The 22,666-nt window shown below is 46.9% G+C and overlaps 7 protein-coding genes across 7 annotated transcripts; 4 read left to right on the top strand and 3 right to left on the bottom strand.

The window, feature by feature from the left end:
• Nucleotides 1–92: 92 nt before the first annotated feature.
• Nucleotides 93–2,471, bottom strand: GLAREA_09573 (ATPase synthesis protein 25; the record flags this gene model as incomplete). The annotated part of the gene is made up of 1 exon (XM_008086169.1): nt 93–2,471. The coding sequence occupies one exon, from the start codon at nt 2,469–2,471 to the stop codon at nt 93–95; it is 2,379 nt and encodes a 792-aa protein (XP_008084360.1).
• Nucleotides 2,472–2,906: 435 nt separating this feature from the next.
• GLAREA_09574 (Amidase signature (AS) enzyme) lies at nt 2,907–4,924 on the top strand (the record flags this gene model as incomplete). The annotated part of the gene is made up of 6 exons (XM_008086170.1): nt 2,907–2,980; nt 3,163–3,302; nt 3,354–3,399; nt 3,451–4,309; nt 4,360–4,452; nt 4,508–4,924. 6 exons carry the CDS (start codon nt 2,907–2,909, stop codon nt 4,922–4,924), a joined length of 1,629 nt encoding a protein of 542 aa, XP_008084361.1.
• Nucleotides 4,925–6,087: 1,163 nt separating this feature from the next.
• Nucleotides 6,088–8,497, top strand: GLAREA_09575 (uncharacterized protein; the record flags this gene model as incomplete). The annotated part of the gene is made up of 4 exons (XM_008086171.1): nt 6,088–6,734; nt 6,806–7,224; nt 7,343–7,512; nt 7,574–8,497. The coding sequence occupies 4 exons, from the start codon at nt 6,088–6,090 to the stop codon at nt 8,495–8,497; spliced, it is 2,160 nt and encodes a 719-aa protein (XP_008084362.1).
• Nucleotides 8,498–14,408: 5,911 nt separating this feature from the next.
• GLAREA_09576 (uncharacterized protein) lies at nt 14,409–15,136 on the top strand (the record flags this gene model as incomplete). The annotated part of the gene is made up of 2 exons (XM_008086172.1): nt 14,409–14,443; nt 14,503–15,136. The coding sequence occupies 2 exons, from the start codon at nt 14,409–14,411 to the stop codon at nt 15,134–15,136; spliced, it is 669 nt and encodes a 222-aa protein (XP_008084363.1).
• Nucleotides 15,137–17,702: 2,566 nt separating this feature from the next.
• Nucleotides 17,703–18,752, top strand: GLAREA_09577 (uncharacterized protein; the record flags this gene model as incomplete). Its single annotated transcript, XM_008086173.1, has 1 exon — nt 17,703–18,752. The coding sequence occupies one exon, from the start codon at nt 17,703–17,705 to the stop codon at nt 18,750–18,752; it is 1,050 nt and encodes a 349-aa protein (XP_008084364.1).
• A 1,028-nt stretch (nt 18,753–19,780) lies between these two features.
• On the bottom strand, nt 19,781–20,368 carry GLAREA_09578 (uncharacterized protein; the record flags this gene model as incomplete). Its single annotated transcript, XM_008086174.1, has 1 exon — nt 19,781–20,368. One exon carries the CDS (start codon nt 20,366–20,368, stop codon nt 19,781–19,783), a length of 588 nt encoding a protein of 195 aa, XP_008084365.1.
• Nucleotides 20,369–21,058: 690 nt separating this feature from the next.
• On the bottom strand, nt 21,059–22,269 carry GLAREA_09579 (uncharacterized protein; the record flags this gene model as incomplete). The annotated part of the gene is made up of 5 exons (XM_008086175.1): nt 21,059–21,159; nt 21,208–21,483; nt 21,531–21,896; nt 21,952–22,073; nt 22,121–22,269. The coding sequence occupies 5 exons, from the start codon at nt 22,267–22,269 to the stop codon at nt 21,059–21,061; spliced, it is 1,014 nt and encodes a 337-aa protein (XP_008084366.1).
• Between the last annotated feature and the right edge of the window lie 397 nt (nt 22,270–22,666).

Raw genomic sequence — 22,666 nt, forward strand, 5'->3', positions numbered from 1 at the left:
ATTGATGTACCAGACTAGCTATACATATTATACATAAGTAATCTTACAACATCTTCTTAGTTGGACTGAGCCCATTTGCAATGCAAAGTTACCTACTCGTACATGAACCGCTGACCTTGTTCCTCAGACCATCCACATTTCTGCCATAGCACCACCCACTCATCGTTGGATTCGGAGTCACTCTTGGCCTTCTCCTCCACAGAAGGATCAGCAACCTTCAAACAAGCCCTGATAGCTTGCGCAACTTGGCCTTCTATAGGAACCGGTGGACTTTCATGTGTCATAGATGATATCCAAATCCGAAGAGCTTTCATACAACCCCTCTGGTGTCCAGTGCCTGCCACACTGGCAAACATAAAGGCGTAAATGCTGGCTGATTGATATCTTCCCCGTCGATGAGCCATTCTGAAGATGTCCCAGAATTCTATCCAATTACCCTGCGATCTATAAAGGTCCATCAAACGCAATCTGTTCGCTTCCGTAAAACAGGGTAGGTCGACAGTGATCATGAAGGCATGAAGTCGACCCTGCAACGCAGATAAAGGATACGATGGAAGCGCGAAGGACTCCAAAGACTCCACTGGATGACCAGGTAATTCTGCAGACCTCGTTGCCTCCTGCAATTCCACGAATAATCCCTCGTCGATGACCTCGAGCCCCTGAGAGTACATACACCGAATGATTTCCAACACTCCGTTCAACGCTGCTAGGCTTCGATCACCAGTTTGATTATTAGCTTGATACGCACATAAAACTCCAAGAGCCATTCGCTTAAACGCCACTGGGGATATAGATGCGCCAGCCAGCTGCAATGAGCGGAACAAGTCAAGAAGCCCATGCCATGGATATCCGTTATGATTCAATGTTTGTGCAAACACATGCAGCCAAACTCTCGCTTCTACTTCCGTTGCCTTAGGGTACATCTCAAGGCTACCGTAGAAAGAACGGAGAAAAGGTGTCGATTTGTAGTCGGTAAAGCCAGTGCCTAGTAGTTGAAGCGCCTGCTTTTGCGGAAGACTTTGAATATGCAGAAGGAGCTGTTCTTGGAAGACATTGCTCCAACCGCCATAACTCAATCGCGGATACAGTTCGGAAGCTCGCCTCAGAGAAGCCTCCGCAGCTTCATAATCTCCTGATGCTAGAAATGCTGAAACTTTGCTGTAGAGTGCAGTTTCTGCTCCAACAGTGTTGCTCTTCGGTGGATTCCCTTCACTGGATACAAGCCTGCGCGCACTGGTATGAAAATTTCTTTTACCTGGGACCGACGAGGGGCCATCCAGGCTTCGCGTTGGCAAAAAATGTGCTACCGTTGGGGTACCAAGGTCTGCTTCGCTCACAGCCTCGCCCTGGGCGCCATCCTCTAGCATCTCACCTGGCTCGCCTGATCTTCGCAAAATCCCCCCCCACAGCCGTTCCAAGTCTATCTCTTCTCTTTTCTCTTCTGTGAGCATCTGTACCACCAATCTTACACCATCTGTCCTCCGACCGAACCCAACAAACCCCTGTGGTTGCTCCACTACTTCCACCCCATCTGCTGGCTCAATAACACCCACATCCACACACACCCAGCCGGTCCGGATCCCATCATCAGCATTTTCGTCGGAACCACCTGTCAACTTCGCCCTTTTCGCTTTACGCCTGAGCTTCAATTTCAGCTCATTTCTTCCCAACAGTCCATCGGCGCTCGGTCGCAACTTGTATGTACTTCTTAGCCAACGACACAGTCGATCCGCGGACACATGTAAATGTCTTTCACTTCGCGCTGTGCCGATGACCATAATTAGATTGGCTCCCAGGGCCGGTGGCGGATCCAATTTTCGAAGATCCAGCAGAGTCAAGTTGTCGAGACCGAGATCAATCGACACTTGGTTAAGAAGGGGTTCTAGAATTGGGGGAGGTCGTTCTGGTAGCTCTGGCATTTTTTGGCGTTCTGATAGTGGCCGCGGTGCTCGTTCTGGCGGTTCGACCTGGAGATACCATGGCGTTGCATCTTCATCTAGCTCCTCCAGATCTACCTCTGCTACGTCCGTCTCTCCTGGGTTATCTTCTCTGATCCTTTCCTCCACACTCTCGTGCTCGTCATTCTCATCGAATCGATGTTCTATACCCTGGTCCCATCCTGGCGTCTCGCGCTGGCGAAGGTTGCGGTGGCTCGAAAACGAACGTCCGTATCGACTGAACGATGGAGATGGTCGCAATGCGGTTGTAGTTGGAAGCGGAATGCGCGGCGTTTGTACTCCAATTGATACGAAATGCCTCAATACTGATAAGCGGCAATTCGCACAACTACTTGCACGAAATATTCGACTGGCAACCATCGTTGTGAACAATGTCCACTCTTTCGTTGTCGCCTTCGAGCATCCAATGTCAGGAAAATGTTTCGGAACCGGATAAAGTCTAATCCGCTCGCTTTTCTCGAGTCGCGCGACGGGAGCCCGATCCTTCTTTGGACCACGTCCCCCGAGGAGCATTCTGCGTTCACAACTCCGCATCCATGGATATGGCGAATATCGCGACTATCGCTCTTGCTACTCTCTACTCTTGAGTGATCATCGCAAGAGCGGAGTGCATGAGAAAACATGTATCATTTGTGAGATTCCAATGCCGAAACTGCCTCGGACGCAAAATTTGTTTGATCATAAATGGTCATGGCAGCCGCCTCGTACTTTCAGAGTCGGTAGATTGGCTGCTCGATTGCGGGAAAAGACAAAACATGGAAATCCAATTCTCGGTATTTCTTTATGTCGATGCTGGAAAGGGCGCCAAACTATGGTGTCCATGCTATACTGCCTCTATTAACAACTAGGACTCCAGACCAAGGACAAGATCCGTTGAAATCTCAAAGTTGGGAACCGTAACTTCATACTGGTCGACGGCAAAATCAAGATTGACCGATTGCTGAGCGCATGTTGCGGATCTCCGAAGTTATCGAGGAGTGGGATGTGAAGCTGTCGACGGTACATGCTCCCGCAGGTTCGCGGTACGTTATATCAAGGCCATGTCTCCCGGGGCAGTCCATTATTCGACACTCCTCAGTTGGGATATTCCATTTGCCTTTCTCGATCGTTGAGATACTTACCGCCAAGATGTCGCTTCTCTCACTTACCCCGGCGAAGCAAGTTGAACATGGCCCGCTGGAGATACAAGCTAATCGATATATAGTGGCGTCAACGTTACTGAAGATGATTTGGACCACATTGCTGATAAGTATGGGTACAAATTCAAAGAAAATGAGAAAGCACATTACGCAACTCTTGTGGCGGCAACATGTAACGCCATGCAGTTTGTTGATGAGATGGATGGTACTGACTTGAACCACCTACAGGAAAGGCATACAACTAATGGTATCATAGACTACCAGCCTGAGCCAGATTTCACTCTTGCGCCCAGGGAGAACATGTGAGTCGAAAGTCTTCCATGCCTACACTTCATTTTCTTACTTTCTGTCAGTCATTTTCCTGATAAGAAAGACAATCAAGACAACGCGTGGGCTTTCCGGTTTCGTCTTGCTCATAAGTCTCCCACTAGCAACTTGTTGCAAGGAAAAAGTGTATGTATCAAAGACAACATAGCTGTCGCTGGTGTTCCTTGTTTGATAGGAAGAGAAGTCGAGTCGGCCTGGACGCCGAAGATTGATGCGACAATAGTGTCAAGAATCATTGAAGCAGGTGGTGTCATAGTAGGAAAAGCTGTGTGTGAAAACCTAAGCACTAGTGCTGCTTCGTTCACAGCAGGAACGGGACCAGTCAACAATCCGTATGCCAAAGGCTACAGTGCAGGTGGTAGTAGCAGTGGCACTGCAAATCTGGTTGCAAAGGGAGTAGACCTAGGTATAGGTGCGGATCAAGGTGGATCTATCCGAATACCTGCTAGTTTATGTGGTCTTGTAGGGTTCAAGGCTACTGCTGGATTGGTACCGTACACCGGGTGTATCTCAAATGAAGCACTCATAGACTACGTTGGCCCCATGACAAGGAGCGTTATCGACAACGCTATTCTTTTGGAGGCCATTGCTGGAGTTGACGGGCTTGATGATAGACAAAGAGCCGGCACGCCATTCCGAGAACAAGTACCGAAGTATTCGCAAATTCTAATCGATACTCAAGAAGCCGGCATTAGAGGTCTTCGGATTGGTGTGTTAAAAGAAGGGCTGAGTTCGAGTATTATGGATAAAGGCATTAAAGAGAAATTTCTCGCTGCTGTCGAGGTGCTGAAGGCATTAGGGGCCAAAGTTGAGGAGGCCAGCATTCCGATTCATGAAATTGCTCCTGCAATCTTTGGTGCTGCAAGTAAGCAAGGTGGCGCTATTGTTCGTTGATCAATCTCCTTGTATAATATCTAAAGCTAACCAGCCTTTAGGGGCGAGCTGGTCATGCTACCGGACGACGTCAAGTAATGTTTCCCGACTTATACAGTCAGTTAGTCCCTCCTACAGCCGAGGTGATCGATAAAGTAAGTCATATGTCCAATTTACCTGCAATCAGAAACTATCTTACGAGTGACTCAGATGAGTCCAATAAACAAAAACGCGCTCTTTTCCGGCGAATACTGCTGGGAAAAGTTTCCTCAGGTCTATGCAAAATCCGTCAACCTCTGTCGCAAATTGACTGACCACTACGATGCGGCTTTGGAAAATTACGATATTTTGGTCATGCCTACGACCATCACACCCGCTGAGCCGTTGCCGTCACCCGATGATAATCCAATTGTAAAAATGAGCAAGACTATCGGAAAACTTGAAAATACTTGCCCTTTCAACGCAACAGGTCATCCCGCTTTAGCTGTGCCCATTGGTTTCGTGAATGGATCGGGAGGCGCGAAAGTACCTGCTAGTATGCAGATTGTGGGGAAGTTCTGGGAGGAGGTTACTTGCTACAAAGTCGGCTACGCTTGGGAGATGGCGAAGGATTGGAAGAAGTTTTAAGATCGCATTATAGTACAGCTTCTTTTGAGAGATCGACATAGCCTTACCACTGGAAGCGTATTCTATGGGACGATACAAAATTCGAACGCTTGTTATCGCTTTCTTTTATTCTGCTTATTTTCAGCCCTCATCGGCCGCTTCAAGAATGCTCGTGTTTGTCGAGAAATATCACAGTCGACCAGAGCACCTAATTCGAATAAAAGAACTGAGGGCATGGTTCAATGTCCTACACGCTTACTTGGGTCTGAAGTCCATCAGCCAGCGCCATCTACTCTCGAGTCCGGGGATCAGATAGTATACCACGGACGGGTCAGAGATTAGTTCCTAAATTTCGACTGGTACTTTGTTTGGCCACAGCGCGACAACCTCAGCAAAAACTTTTGTTTGTAAGCTGCTCTCGTTAATTTTAAGAACGTTCTGCTACTTTTTTTGCACTGCCTTATTTTCTCGACATTTTCAATGATTGCACAGAGCGATATAGGGCTGAGCAGAAAATATGCTTGCAATCTCAGACCCCATGCCGTATTCTTCCCAGCCATGGAACCCATGTCGTATTTCGTTGACCAAGGGTGGAAATTGCAACATCGTCAAACATTCTTGCACGAGCGATTGACGTGTGCGCTTAGAGGAAACAGCGGCCCAGTCCATAATGCCAAGGTGAGTCCAGTGTCCGACGTTGTTAGCTGCTGTATAGTTTATGTATGTGCGAGAATGCCATAAAAATCTAGTATTTCCTGTTGCTGACAGCTGAGGCAGTATGCTACGTATGTAACATCTTCGAGGCCGGGAAAGTCAAGCGATGTAAGCCAGTAAGCGCGGTAAGCTGGAGACTGTTGGAACCTTCACGCCATTGGCTTCGCGAGGAGAAACAATGGAAACGGCCGTGTGCGCAGTAACCTTACGTCAATCGCGTCGAGACGCCCAGAACCATTCGTCGCCAGCCAATTAATTTCCTAAAAGTTTCGTATATGTTGGACAGCGCGTGGTCTGCTGGGATGGTATTCCAACTTCTCTCCTGCGCCCCAAGACTATCATACTTAAGCATCAACGCTCCCAACTTCTGGTAGATCATCACGTATTATTGATGCTTAATTAGTGCTGAATTCGACGACTTCTAGGCCGAAAATCGTTGGAGCCCATTGTGGATTCTCTAACCAGACAACATGCGGACGGATGGGCAGCACAATTCTCCACTGAATGGTCAACATAAGAGTCAATTTACAGTTCAGCTTGGAGACTACGTTAGTTTCGACGATGAAAAAACCGCACGTAAAGCCTCTCCTTGCGCCCCGATGAAGATGGACTCTTTCAACTCATCAAGATCGTTCACTTCGGACAGAAATGAATATGCTTCAAATCGTCGCGATAGTTCATTACAACTCTACGATACCGAACACGGGCCTCCTTCAGCATCGTTCTTATTACCGAGCCAATCGAGTCCATTGAATCCGAAGAGCACCAAATTCGGCTGGTGGAATCCTATGTGGTTGATGTATGGTTTCTTTACTATCGGCATAGGCGGAGCAGTAGGACATCATGCATTTTATGCGTCGCTTGACGGTACAGAGGCTAGAGAGCAGCTGAGAATGCTTCGATATGGCGCAGCACTCTCATACGTAGCGAAAGCATTTCTGATGGCTTCCGTTGTGCTGGCATTTCGACAACAAATTTGGGCAACCGTTCGAAGAAAACTTCTCTCCGTCGGAGCAATCGATAGTCTATTTGCCGTGATCGAAGACCCATTCGCGATGCTTAATCTGGAGGTGTTCAAAAGTGCAAAGATTGCAATGTTCCTAGCACTCGTAGTATGGTAAGCCAAGCTCCAGGCCATGGAGGAGGGCGGAGCCCATGAATGTGCAATGATGTTAATCTAGATTCTAGGACTTCTCCTCTCACTGTTATTTTGACACCTGGAACTCTGACCGTGGAGTCAGCAGAGCTGGTGAATGCTACGATGTGTCCTTCAGTCCGCACACTCAATTTTTCTCCTGAAGCTAACACCCAGTGGCGCGATATGCCTAAAGTAAATGGATTTAATGAACTCTCACTTTCTTGGTTCAACTCCACCACTTCCGGGAACAAGCCTCTGGACGGAAATGATCCTCAAAACTCATTTGATTATTACACGTCCCCTAGCCAGCAGGTTGTATCAATAGCGACATTAAGTACCTATCTACAGGCGCCTGTCGGGAGGACCAACGCATCGATCGAAGTTTGTGGTAGTGGGTGGAATTGCACGTTCCAAATCACATTTGATGGGCCGGGCTATAAATGCTCTGATGTTCTTGAAAGTGAGAAGGGTAAGTTATCAATTTCTTTTTATTTCACTTCTCTACCCATTTACTCTTTTCCGCTTCCCATATTTATGTCAAAATCATTTTTTCGGTGCAACGACATCTTGCTGACTGAGACCGTAAGATGCTCCATTTAATAAAAGCGTGCTTCTTCCATCAGGTACCTCGAGCTACGTAGCACACGCGTCACTAGGCGAATACGCAAGTGTTCAGCTCGAATCTGGCATCGGCGGTATACCCCTCCAGCCCGCTCCTTATCCAGCCGATTTCGGGGCCTTTCGAACTGAGCCAATCGTAAGTTATCACTAAGATACAACCTCTTTTAGATTTATCAGCTGCTAATTGACAACCTTAGATCTGGATAGGGCACTCAGTGATCAAGGATCCTAGTCAGCCGTTTCCTCAGAATTCATCGGACCCGAACTGGGATACCGCATTTGAACCTAAGATTCTCAAATGCGAACACTACGAAACGAAGTATACCGTACAGATCAATTATACATCAGCTGTCCAATTTACAAATGTTACACATGAATACATCAAACCTATTGTGGACACTCAACTTGTCCCAGGGCTGGCTGCCAATGACGGGACGAGAGATAATACAACGGCGACACCGGCTGAAAATTATGTTTTTCCTAACAAAGACGTCAAAAACTACCGCCTAGTCTCGGCATACCATTCTCTTGGTGTGCAGCTTCGGAAGAGCATCAATGGAACCATCGATTTCAATGCTGCCGGATTGCAAATAACCAACACCGATGCTACTAATACTAAGATAATCGACATGGAACATTATCTCCCCGTTCCAGATCTTATGGGAGCACTTCAGTCATTGTATGATGATATCATCCTCTCACTTCTGTCGAATCCACAATTCCTCGTTGTAGCATGGGCCGCTGACCCAAGCACTCCCTCGGGCAAGAGAACGGACGGGCCTCTCCATCCATGCACTAGAACACGTATTCGTAACATTTTTGTTTATAGGAAACGGGTGCTATGGATCGTTTACGGGATATTCATTTCCTTGGCGACAATATCGATAATATTTGGGGCGCTAGCAATCGCAAAGAATGAAGGTCATTTCCGTAGATCGCGATTTTCGAGCATTGTAGGGGCCTCGAGAGGTGCGCAACTTGATCATTTGGATTGGAGAGTGGATAAGAGAGGCCATGTGCCTGGGAGTGTGCGAAGAACGAAGTTGCAGTATGGTCAAGCGACACATGGGACTGGGACACGCCGAGACCTAGGAGAGATATTTCACAAATCCGACAATTAAATGTAACGTATAATAAAAATATGAAGAGAACTTAGAAAGATAAACATAGATCTGTCATGGTTAACACATGGTCTTTCTTCTGTTGTAGAAACAGCCTTAGCTACTATTGCAAGTACGAGGAGTAATGTCGTAGCGCTTCGATATAATACCTGAAGGAAAGCTGTCGATCTTGGAGGGATGAACTTGGTATAATACTACAGCACAGCCGACTCCATACTAAGTGGCCAGCCTATCATGCAAGACCCAATTCGCATCACACTGACAATCGCAACCGATTGCCCCTTTTCAGGGGGGGCTCGCCTCGATCTTCGCTTAGCGGTATCAAAGCCGAACAACAAACCCTGAGGTAGACAATATCAATGACCGGCGAAAACTATTCGATCAATCCTGCTTGAACTCAGTGTATCGGCAGTTTGATCAGTAGAGTGAGATCGTCTGCAGCTATGATAATATTAGGCACCGAGACCACCGTTTCCTGTATGAGCGAGGGTGATGCGTGAAGGCTCGCGGATGGAAAGAACGGCATGAGGCTCTGCATTCGTATTTCATAGTGTCACTTGACGGTAGGCTCCAAAGCGCAGCCGTGTCCTCCAAGTTGATTACTGTATCCATTGAACACACGTGCAGATATGCGGTGAAACTGAACCTCATTGGGGTCCTTGGAGAGATCCCTTGCTGTTGCATTTCGGTCAAGCAAAATGAGAAACGTATATCTTACGAGTTCACACTGAATCGCCGCGCTTATGCATGCTTCAAACTGGACGTAAATTTACGTTCTGCAGCTTATTCAATGCTCCATATTACCCGGTTCTGATGTGCCTTCCACCACTCGTAGACTTTTGCCATTTGCAACTAGTCTCAAATGGTCAGATTTCAATATTATATCTTAAAATCAACGTAGTCCCCGTATGCTGGGGCATGACTGCAGGGAAAACAACACAGACGCGGCTTGTGGGGTCTTCTAAGCGGAGAGACATTGGGTCGTTCTCGGGGCTATGAATTTTTTAGGAAGCGCAAACAACACGTGGTGTTGGATTTCAGGCGCTTATGGAAACATGAAGTTACACAAGATACGTATGTGAGAGTGCCTTGTCTGGGATTATGCAGCCGCGCTGTTGAAAAGGTTTGCTTTTGACTTGCAGTATTGCAATTGGATCTCCAAGTCCCGAAATAAGATGAGTCTACCATCTTGACAGCAGTGCGAGATCTAATTACAAATTCCATTTTTAACTGACCCGTGTGTGATGGTTTGGGCAAGAGGAGATTGGCACAGTAAAATGATGTTCAGCACGCTGGCAACGTAACATGTTAACTTACCCTCAAGTAAAGATATATGCTACGTCAAGGAGTCTCTAATGATGATCAAACGCAAGTGAAACAACTTAAAGCACTGCTGTTTTTCTAACCATTCCTTGTTAATGCGATTATCATGATTTACCGGATTTCATACGAATCACATGGCTTGAGGTGAGGGCCGTGACAAGACAGTTACTGTAATGATACGGGGAAATCAGCTGGCTTCATCGCCTAGCCTGGGCGAGAACTGTGAGATAATTCCCCTCAATTTAATTGGTTTTGTGTTCCCAGTGGAGTTGAGAATTAATGGCAACTTCAATCAACCGGCAAGTATGTTGGATTCGGGACCGGTCACAATTGTTGTGGTGTGGGAAGCTTGCTTACAGGCAGGCGTGGGGTTGCGAATAAGAATAGACAGAAGGAGGTGTTGTGATCTGCCGTGTCAAGCCTCATTGGATGCTCTCCAGAATTGTACAACGGCGTTGCCATTGGCTCAGATTAGATTATCTTGCCTCGGAAATACAAGCCCGCCCCCAATCTTTATCTCGCTGTAGCATTGTCTTGCGGCGACTCTCCGAGGCGCGCTTCAATATTCTGGTAAGGGAATGTTGGTTTTCTGTACCGCATATGTACGAGATGCATCGCCCAATCCATCGATTCGGACCGTTACAAATGATGCTGACTCTATACTCAGACCCGGCATATTCGCATGCAATGCTGTAAAGGCAAGGGATCATGATCGGTGAGTAGAAACAAATACATTAGGGTTACGTACCTCACAAGCTCCCTGAAGAATAATTTTAGACCCAGCACGTGTAACTCTGCATCTGTCCCACACTTTTCCAATATCACTTTCCAGCGAGAAGGAACTCTAGTTGCGCACTGATTACTCATTGCGCATCCGAGACTGAAGGCGGGAACGGGAATAATCCAGATATTCAACGAGAATGTTGTTCAAATTGCAGCTTTAGCTTTGTCCCTGCTTGACTGAGCAAAGAAAGTTTGCTTCTAGTTTCTGGGATTGCCTCGCGAATAACCGCGTGCACCAAAAGCGCGCCTCAGACGATGGCTTGTCACTACAATCATACCAGCTCGTCAATTACCGGATTCAGATTCTAGCAGGGTGGTATATGATTGAAAACCGATCAACCGACTTTGGCTGGGGACTGGCAAACTGCCTCGTCCAACCGTACCAGAAGTATAGAACGTGAGCTAAGCTATATCCGTTCATGGCAAAGAATCTGAATAGGCCTCAGACTGAATGACCATTATATTGGTAAACTACGGTTATAGTGAAGGTATATTTGAATCTTGTTGGTCATATATCATAGGAAGTACATCGCTTAGCAGCGCGGCTATCGTTTCCGGTTTACCAGCCTTAGACTTCGAAGTTAACCTTTAAACAGCACCTTTGCAGCTGAATCCTTCAATGGTGTACTTGAACTATTATCAGGACAGGTGCTTACGCACGTAAGGTTACGCAAGCGAGTGCGCCCCTTGGTCAAATCTCCTAGCTCCAATGTGACCTACTCCAAAGCTCCATGCTGGTGCATGTGCCATGATTGTCTGTGATGGTAATTGCGACAGCATCCATGAACATCCAACGAAGGTTCGAAAGGCTCTGAGAGCTCGTGTGACAAAGAAGGTCATAGTATTTAGAGGTAAACGCAGAAACATTGCCGAAAGGTCGGCGAATTGAGGATTGGGAGATGATCTGCAAGCCTAAACTAGGATTCCTACGAGTACACCGGGGATAAATGCATCACCACCACATACTACCATGATAGCCTAGTCAGATAGCAGCAATATTACGGGGCCAAGGCTGTGAGCATACTTCTGAAATTCCAAAGAGAAATGAAGTCCAAACTGGGCATTATGTTCACACAGACTGCTCGAACAGTCGGCCTGTTGTTACTACTGTGATGCAAGATGCTGCATGCCACAGTAGAAGCAGTTTTATGCCCTGTATTAGCTCAATTCTCCACTACGAAGGTGAAGAGAAGGCTGGAAAATAGGTCGCAGTCAGCGGTGGCAGTGGCGCAGGCCACCAGTGGCTTGTCTTGTGAAGCCCGTCGCTCAACTAGCTGGAACGAGACAGCTGTACAGAAACATACGAAAATAATGAAAATTGTTCATGCGATGTGAAGTGCCAAGTTCTCCACGAATCGCCATCTAGAACGAGATTGGGGGTCGCAAAACCATTCTTACGAAATGAGCATGTGCGGCGGGTTTTTTTAGTTCTCCTGAACAAGTTTGCATCAGCATGTGGGCGGCCCTTAATGCAGGCAGCAAAGCGGAGCTGTTGGTGGCTTTTGCCAGCGCATCCACGTTAACCTTACAGATACCTGTCCCCCTGAGAGCAGTTTCTGGTTGACAGTGGAGGCCCAAAAATCATCCCTAACCAGAGACTCCGCGTGGCCACCAAGCATAGTGCAGCCATAACAGCTGCTGGTGAGCTACTTGATTCGATGCGTCGCAGTCTCGTTACCACTGAAGATTGCGTTACCATATGAGAGGGGAGTGGGCAGGAATCCGGTCTGACGAAGATAAAGCTAGAGACAACGAATTGCATCTAGGCTCTTCGCCATATAGTCCCAGGACTATCGTATCTTGCATACTCATCTCAGGGATTCACATGTTCCTGCAGATATCTTGGCTGAGCACTCTACAGCAACAACTGCTCGTCTTGAATCGCAGCGTAGATACACAACTACCAGGTCTCGGCTTAAGGGAATGATTGACAAGCCCTGTCCAACACGTATGTTTGAGAAAGAAGACCCGATCACACACATTTTGAGCCTCTGTATTAATCAAAGAATGAGGCAGTAGAGGTAGGCGAGGGTCTAGGAGTTGCCTTACGGTGGACGGTTTGGGGGATGAATGAGCAGCCATGAGGCCTTCGCTATCTTTGATAACGAGGCTACGACGCCGTCCAATAACTCTAATGCTGCTCTGTACCTTGCCCGCTTCTGCCGTCTGCGGGCTTACTGCAAGGCGCTGTGGTATCGTCTGCAACCACTCTGGCTCCGTTGGCAGGCTGGAATACCGAGAATGCTGGCGTTGCTGTGCGGCGGTCTTCCAACTTGGGGTATTCGACCCTCGGATTCTGTATTGGCTATTTTGAGGGAGAATTCGAGAAGGATTTTACGCCTTCGCGGTTGTTTCAGCGCGCTTAAGCAGTTGATCGTCGTTGGTTGTCGAAGGCTTGCGGTTGGAAAGAACGAGCTGGGGACCCTCTTTAAACACGCTTGAGAACTAGTGATTGGTCACTGAGGCTAAGCGAGGTGGCTCCCCCTTTTCGGTGCACGGACGTTCAGTTATTTTGTCTACCTAGGTACTCCGTAGGTTTGCGTTTGTTTGCGTTCGTCTGTCTCGCTTCTTCTTCCTGACGAATGTTGCAAATTCCCCTGCAACAACTTCCGTCAGAGGTGCAGAGCTATCGTCTAGTCAGGATTAGTAACTGCTCGCGCGCGCTCTTCTTAATTCCTCCGCATTTACTACCCTTATGCGGAGCAGCAGCTTGATCCGGAAGGTCTCACAAACAATGTAGCATCGCAGTGATCGTACAGATCAGATGCTAATTGTCCACTGTGGTGGAATTACACTGCCGCAAAAAGGCCAGCTTTGCATGGAATACCCAAGAAGCTGAATGGCACTCCACAAATCTCCTCGTGGGCTTCAGGGATGGCGTTAAGATCTCTCGGGCTCCCAGGGTGGCAGGAAGGTCGGCTTGAAAGTTGAAACGTCCATCAACTGGGAGAGTAGAGGCGACCCTCCATCATACTGTACATGCATACATCAAGTGTGGTGTGGAAATCGGTGTTGGCTATGCTTTCGTACCTTGAAACCATAAGTGCAAACTTTTTTGTTCATCTCTACTTGGCGTTCGGAGGTTTGCTGTTCATGTCCTTTATGCCGACCAGAAACTACGGTTGGAGGTCAGAGCTTGCTACTTCGGAACCTATGAGGACTGGCAATACAAATATTTCGGAAAGAGATGGAAGCTTAATTGTTGCTTGTTGAAGGGCTTTTGCAAGGACGGAAAAGAAATTCGAGATTACTCGGGACAGGGATGAATTCGAGGCATACACAATCATCTTTCTTCTCGCGTCTGGCTGCCTTCATTACATAGTCGAGGATATATGGTTCGCAAATTCGCGAACTGTAACTTGACTCGGACTTTTGGGCACCGCCAGATAATTCGAAAACTGCTCTTATAATTCGTCCCCTCCCCACCATTTCCGCAGAGCTTCTTCTTTCACAACCCTCAAGGCTAACTTCGAAGTGAGTGTCCATTTTTATGTATCTTGGAGTTTCATCTTCCATATACAATCACTGGAAACTGCTTTGGGTTCCGGCACAATCAACCTCTGTCTAGAAATTCGGAAGCAATTAGTCTGCCAGTACTCTCCTGAGGTCCGATATATCAATACCGGCATTTTTGAGCTTTGCAATATCTCTATATAATCGGTCAGTAGAACAAACATTGTTTTGTCGCCCGCGAACTAACATCGCCCCGAAAGACTCGAAAGATCAACTAAAACATCATCTACCAACGTTTTAACCCAGACAAGCATAAGAAGGTGTCCGTCGCATGTCTTCCTATACCACCAAGATGTCAACCGAGCCTCAGAATGGATCGGCATACAGGTCAGTACTCGCTCAGATGGACTAATGCCATGCAAGCCTGATAATGTTTATGGAAATAGTGTCGCTAGTACTCGTCCTGCCGCTTCTTCACAGGAAATCTCAAGTGACGACGCGTATCATTGCATTACAGCACACCAACTTCAGGACAGACGCAAAACACGTACTTCAAAGCATTCAAACACCAGTGGAAGACGTAACGACACGGGCTTTAGCAACGGCACCTTTGTGAGCCCCCGAAGTCCACACCACCACTCCAACGGTGGCGATAATATTGCATACCATTCGTCTCATGGGATGTACGATGATTCATCAGATGGATTCCAGTTGGGCACGATTGAATATTCACAAAGCGATGTGATATATCCAGCCGAAGTCTGTCTCGACGAGTCACAGAATCCATCACATCCAGTTCCAACCTACACCATGGGCTCCAATTCGCGGGAAACAGCCATGCGTGCATACGATTACACCTCACCCATCATCCAACCTGAAGAATACAACTATCAATCACCATCGGATGTTGTGTACGAGGAAGTACGAAATGATGGCACTTTCCACATGCCTACCTCTCCTACAACGCAACGTTATGTGAGCGAGGACACCCCAGAAGAGCGCATGCGGCTTGGTCTTCCAAGGTTCCAAACCCGTGAAGATTCTGAGGCATATTACCGTCAGTCTACGTACAGGCGCTAGTACAGTCTCTTTTTTCCCAATGGGTTGCCAATATCAGTGCCAGGACGTCGCATTCCACTCGTTATGCCAATATCTACACTCGTTCCGCGACGTACGATGATCTAGAGGCAGCGATAGGGGGGAGATGTTGGATGTACGATACGAACAAAACAGTTGGAAGTTTGGTCTCGATGGTCGTGTTTTAATTTCGCAGTCTTTTCGTCTTTCGTTTCAGTTCCTTTCTCGCTCGTTTTGGAAGGCATTGCACTGGGGACGTTTTGGCAACGGCTCTGAATTATTTTGCAAAGATTGCCATGTAATATAAGTTTATTGGTCTTCTGCCTCCCACTTAAGTCATTCAAGCTACCTTCCGTTCCACACACCCTTAGAGTGGGCTGCATGTGTGTTACCCCTCACCATGCTCTCATGTCACATCTTCCAAATTCCTGTGCAACCAGATTGAGCAAGCCGATAACTGAAAATACCAGTCTATCGCAGGGCATACAGGCACTACATCAAAAGGAGTTCAAGATGGGGATTAACTTTCCTGTTCAATCTTCTGTTACTGTGCTTTTTGCTGGCCAGTTCCTAACGGGATATGTTATAATTTTCAACCTCTGTGCTTCACGTTAACTGGAAAACTCGGAATCAACAGCCAGCGGCTTGGGATACTATCGGCATCTAAGTGACCTGAGTTGGACCCCTCCCTTTCAGGGCTGGAGTCACTTGCGTCACCTCTAAGCGCCCACAAACGGCCCACAAACCGAGCCTCACTCTGTTGTCATTCCTTCAGCAATTTCCAACCAACCCAACCACCCTCTTCAAACGCATTTCACCCCCATGTCAAAACGCCCTTGCCTCATCAATTGATATGCAGCAGAACATTGCCGGAAGGAGGCCCCCGGCGCTCGAGTTTGTGTCGCTCGCATTCCAACATCTATCAGCCAACAGCTCTTTTCCCCGATAGGCAACTACTATATTCTCGGCTTGACCGAATTCCACGACCAGGGTAGAGGTGGGTAGAGGCTTCAGGATCGAGTGTTCGAATGCATCCAATTGTTCACGTAGTGTGACACACATGCACATCACCCAGAACCCAACACTTTTCTGTCTCGAACTGGCTTGAAGCTGATGGTCTAATTTAGCAACGAACCAAAAGATACAATGCATTCCCCGAATGGCATATATGAGGGTCCAAATCATGTGCTGGCGACTCGGCGAGGTAGGATGGGCTTAACGCGATCGACATGGGCTATCGCCCCTCGGTTTCAAAGCCCGTCAACTCTTGCGTAGGGTTGATGTTCTATGGATCTTTGATATCGCAATTGGTTCGCTCCCAGACACTCTATTTGGCATGAGTGTGAGACAAAAGGGCCCCGTCTTCTCGAAAGACAATATGCTTCCTCCTCAACAATCACTCAACCATCACATCAAGGCGGTCGCATAGCAAGCGGCCGGTCCAGCTCCTCTCTCCAGCAAATCAAAGTAGGAGAAACTAACCACTCCTCACGTCTCAGATTACCCCTTTCCACTTTCGGTCCTCATGAATTTACCTCCTCGTTACTCGGCAGATTGTTGGTTGAGCCTGCTTCAAGCTACAGCACTTTGATATTTTGATCGACCCACCCCCACGTGGGGTAGTTTCACTCCGTCCATCTCCACTCGGTCTCCACTTTTGGAGCCAGAATAGTTCCTTGCGGGGAACCAGTTTAGCTCCCGGACCCGAAAGACGGGCACGAGCGGGACGGCTAAGGCTGAGGGCGTGAACGGGCAATTTTGGAAGACCAGACGGCTCTGTGGCTGTGCACAACTCTCTTTGCGATTACTGTACTGTATTCTAAGCGCTGAGAGGCATTGCGCGGATATTATGCACGCCATATATCGACATATACGATGAGGATCCGGGGATGACTCGCATGGTGAGAAGTCCCAAATCGGCTTTGCCCTTCGACCTCAATATTGCGGCGTAGACCTCGGTTAGACCTGGCTGGCCATCGGATTCACTCAGGAATAAACGGCGATCATAAATGAACGGCGACCAGAAACGAAGGAACGGCGATAGTAAGGAACACTTACGGATAATAGTCGGTTCTGACTCGAAGGATTATGTGATGATCAACTGGGAGCAAACAGTTTAGGAGAGAGTACTATTTGTCTAATTTTACAGGGGCCCTTTTTGCAATTCTTCACTGACATTTGCATCGCACAGCACAAGACAGGCACTGCTGAAGTGAATGAAAAAGATCTCGAATATGTTCTATATCGCTATATTGCTGCAATACGGGAGGTTGTTTTTATTGGGCCACTGGGTGGTCGGTTGTGTTCGCACTCCGTCCCCCCTGAACTCGGAACTGGGTCTTAGACAACCGGCGCTCCTTGTCAAGTCACAAAGAGTTCAAAGAACAATCCATTAAACTTGACTTGCCAAGCGTTTACAATACTAACGGATCTGTTCTGATATCTGCTCTTTTTATCTCTGTTGAGGCGGTGGAACAGATATGCACGCTAGATACATGAGAATTTGCATCACACTGAAATTGTTGCTCTCTCATAGTCGCTGCGTCCTAACTACTTTGAGTTCAAAACCATGGCAGCTAACCAGAATACGCTACTTGGTGCAAAGCACATCGACGAGATCCCTTATATTCTCGCCAATTTGGATTCCAAGACAGCAAATAAGTTGACGAAGAGAATGCCTGCCGTACCCCCACCAGTTATATCAGTGATCGGACGACCTTATGACGTTCAGCATCGCTGTCATATGGGTCCACAGGGTGAAAGCCCTCGGTACAGAAATCTCATTCAACTCACGGAAGAAAGCGGTTTCGCTATACCTCCTGTTTCCGCGATAGACACAGCTCAATCATCAAGGTTCTATACGCGGGAACAAAGAGCAAGACAACCAGGGGAAATGACCCGGATAGATGAGCCCCGACATCATTTGATGAATAACAATGTAGACTCCATTATCCAAAATCTCGAATCTATTCCTCGAGCGGCTTCATCACAGGAATTTAATGTTGCTCACCCCCTCAGCGATGGTTCCATCATGACAACCGGTGATTCTATGGGCCAGAACCCGCTGAATGTGGACCCAGTTACTGGGAAAACTGTCTGGATCATTCGCAATAATAACAATGAAAATTCAAAACCATCTTCACAATGCAGCATGCGTACGATATCTGCAGCTGCAAACACTACCACTCGGGATATGAATATCATCACACCGATTAGTAAAAGTGGTGTGTCAACCCCTGTACAAATGGTAGATCAGTCTACGCAGACAGAGTTCGAACCCACCATCAATCGCGATCATGGGCATTGGGCGGCGCAATATATTTCACACTCTACCCAAACAGAATTAAAGCGACGCAATTCTAATCACTGCCAAGATCGAGAGGCACAAGAAGAGAGGATCCAAAGATTGGAGTCTGAGATGCAAGCCCTCCGTCTCCAACAAAAAGCTTCTGATGCCCAGCTTAAGGAACTTCAAGCTCATCGTTGTACTAAGCAGGGAGGCTACATTCCTACGATACCTACACCAGCTGAGTCAACTTATCTGTCCAACTTGCGAGAGGCTCGTCGCGTTCACGATATGGCTGCAGAATGGAAGCTGTTTCAATTCTACGACTACTAGTCGTGCAAAATAAATTCTCAGACAAAAAGCGAGCAAAATGAGCGTGAGATTAAATTTCTGATGGCGTACAGATTGAGCTGCTCGTATTTGTGAATTCCTCTTTGTTTTGCTGCAGCCTTTGGAAACCCAAGTATAGAAACTGTTCCACGCGATTACTCTACACGGAAACTCATCTTTTCGGTTGTCATTGATTCTCTACTCTCATGCACTCATCATTCGGATTCTGCAAGGAAGCGAAAGTGATGGTTAATAACGGGCTTGGGACAGCTCGTGTCAAGATGTGGTCCACGATCTGATTTGCAGTCGTCTCCGAAATTGCGAACTTACTTCTAAGGAAGTACTCGGGGTTTTATATCCCGAATTAGTTAGAGACAAATATAACTTGCTCTAATCTAAAAATACTATAAAGCAAGTTCTAGCTTTCTCTCTTCACTTGTTCCACCAAAAAGGTTTCTTGTTCCTCCATGACAATTCTCAGTGATGTCTCGCAATATATTACTTCACGAGCGTTTTTCATTTTATGATGTAGAGTACGACAGAATACCTTCACCATAGAAGGTCTATATTCAATAGAACTTATTTAGTCTCGCTTTATGTAGGAAGTATTTTATGGATAGGGGATTTTACTTAGATATTGTGTAAAATGGCTTGATAAAAATAAATCACCACTTCTACGATTAATAAGTCTTATTGATTGTGCGTTGATCTTCGGCACTGCTATTAGCACGTTCCGGGCCAGACATAAAATCAATTAAATTAATTGAAAGCTCATTTAGTTTAAAGTCTCTTTTCAAATTCCGGAACAAAGAAATTCACGACACAAAGGTCCTTTCACCTAAATAAAGATATTTCACAACAATGTATTTTATTATCCCGTTAACGCAGTTATGCTATAATCTAATCAGCTTGTAGCCATAGTCCTAACCCCGTCATCTCAAAGTCTTGAGTGATCGTTTTATGTAATGAGCAGCAAATTCATGAGCTGATTTGCTTCTGCAAGCAGAAGTTTGCGTTCAGAAATGTGAAATTTATCTCCTCTCCTTTCCATCCTCATAATCAGACCTCAACGTTCGACGTTGATCTCTACCCGTAGCCCTACGAGACAAGGGATCCCCACCCCCAACACGAAGAAGCCACTGGCTCATCATCTCTCGACTCGGCTCTTCTTGATCATCTTCAACCACATCCCGGCCCTCAAGTCGCGCCAAAGTCTTCTCAATCTCTGCCTCGCGTCTTATACTCTCAATTTCTGCGTCCAGGATCTCAGTCTGCAACTTCACAGCTTTCTCAAGATACAGCCTTCTATTGGCTTCTCGTCGGCGCTCAAGATGCATTTCTCTGGCAGCTACTGCCTCGTCATATTGATTCTGGGCCAAATCGGTCTGTTGACGAAGAACGTCGACCTTTAGATTCGATACCTCGATTGCTTTTTGGTGGTCCATTTCTTCTTCTGGAGTTAAGAGATGGTAGGGTATGGACTCGATCTGGTCACTTGGGTTAACCAAGGCCTCAAATGCTTTTTTCAGGGCATCTTGACGGGTTATTAGAAGGTGTTGACGAAAGTTGATTTCCTCGATTGATGGGACGTGCGGCACTACCATATCTCTAGCTAACATGTTTGAAGATGGGTGTATTGGATTGATGCCACGGCAAATTTAGGTTCGTAGAGTTCAACCTGATGCTGTAACAGAGTGATATAGAGAATGAGGGACTCAACTCGCAATTTATCACTCCTTAATATTACAGGCATTTTCATCTGCTGTCTTGTTCATTTAGTTTGTTTTCTTATGTCTTTGTCTCCACGTTAAAGTTTGACGACCCCGGCGTAGTACTGCAGACAGAGAAATGTAATGCATAACAAAGACAAAATTAAGTATGGAAATCAATCAGAAATTATCCGCTTTTAAAGCTGCCATGTGCAAAGACAAAGTCCCCGTACTCCCGGTGGGCAAGGAATGGTACAATGCTTCAGTATTGTTGACACTTAAAGAGAAGAGTGAGGGGGAGCTAAAAAGTAAACAATCTCATAATCCACAGCCAATCATGTGCTAAGATGATTGATTGAATGCTATAATTCGACGTGAAACGAGCGTCTTCACAAGAAAGCATCAAAAAAGCCTGCAGGTGCAGTAGTTAACAATTCATTCGCATAAGGATATGTTACGAACAATATGTAGAGACACCTTTCGTCCTCGATAAGATTGGCTGAACTCGTGAATGCTACATTTTTAGCTAGGCGACTTTATGGTTAGTCTTTCTTGATTAGTCTAAGATAGTATGTGTATAGCATTGTGAAGTTTAGCATGTTAGTAAAAAGGACCGTTGGTGGTAAAGTTATTGGAACTTGGCGGTGGTCCATATGAGGCATCTCGACTTCCATTCAATGCTGGCGTCGAACGGTGAGCCACTTGGGAATATCAGCACCAAGAAATCGGTAAAGTCTCGCTTGACGAACCTCTTGATCTAACTTGGGGTCTTCCGATGTTTTTCTGCGTTCCCATTTGATTGCTCATTTTTAACCCTGCACTCATTCCATAACCCGCAAAAGCTGAACCACCGTTTCCACTGATACTTGCCAGAGCTGTACGCGGCGATTGCCTTTTATGGAGCATTGGAGTCTGCACGACAGGACTCGGCTGAAAATTTGCGACGAATGGTCTAGGCGTTGCCTGATGTATCATGGGCTGAAGTGGCTGGCGGTGCGTTGATGCTTGAGGAAGTGTTGGATTATCTGTCGGATTTAGCTTCTAGTACTGACACAGCGTTTTAATTGCATACGTGGATTGCTTCCCTGACTACTGAATCCTCCCCAGGTTTCACGGTTGGAAGTGGGAGGAGCCATATTCGTATGCCCGGCGCCGTGATTTGGCACACTGGATCCCTGCTGATTAGGGAATAATGGAGGAACTGGACGCTGACGAGCTTGACTATTGACCCTATCCACATATCGATTCGCCGCTGCAGATGCTTGAATCGTATTTTCGACGGCGTCAGACGCTGCATCCTGCACCTGGCCGAGCATCGAACGTCTTTTCATCTTGTCAAACATTTCCTGTGTCTGCATATGCTTGCGGCTCTTTTCTTTATAGGAATTGTTAAGCTCCTCGTTTTTGAGCTTCAAAGAATCATTCTGAATTTGGAGGTCTGCGTAATTTAGCATAACGGCGCATAGCAGAGTAGAAAGCAGATGTCTACTGACTTGACAGCTGACTACGCAAGTTTGCTATTTCGGTGTTTGCTTGGTTGACCACTTTGTCCATTTGTGCATTTTGCGACACGCATTTCTGGCCCAGGTTCTTTACAAGGAACTCCTGATACGTACTACCTGAGGTCAGGAGAGCAAAGGGGAAGGGAGGGACACAACCAACATTTCCTGCGTCGCTTGATATGCCCACCAATTCAAAGCCCGCCCGGAGCATTCCATTATGATGCTCGGACTCAATCCGCAAAGAACGCTGGATTTGTAGTCTTCCGTGGGGTTCAGGTTCGTCATAACAACGTCGTCCGGGTTTCGCATTTCGACATCACAAGCCGGGCAGAGCGAAAACTGGCCATCGCGGACTGCGCTCAATTGACAGCGGTCAGAGCATTCGAGGCAGAAGACATGGCTATGCTGCGGTCAGCTGTGCTTGCTATGCAACAGAGCATGGATGGAGGTCGATACCTGCACGTTGTAACAACTGCATGGCCGTTGAGTTGTTTTCGGCACTTGAGGATGTTACATCGCAGGCTGAAATTTTCCATCGTACTTGTTGACACGAACAACTCCAGCGCAATTCCAGCAGCGTTGCAAGTCTGTCATGAGGAATTGGCGAGTCGGGATTTTGACGATGTTGCGATGTTGCAACTCGACCATTTGCCTTCGAAGAGGGGAAGACAAGAATGCACGCGACGCGCCAGAGCTATACAGAGCG

This window comes from Glarea lozoyensis, assembly GCF_000409485.1.
Source record: "Glarea lozoyensis ATCC 20868 chromosome Unknown GLAREA4, whole genome shotgun sequence".
Lineage (NCBI taxonomy): Eukaryota > Fungi > Ascomycota > Leotiomycetes > Helotiales > Helotiaceae > Glarea > Glarea lozoyensis.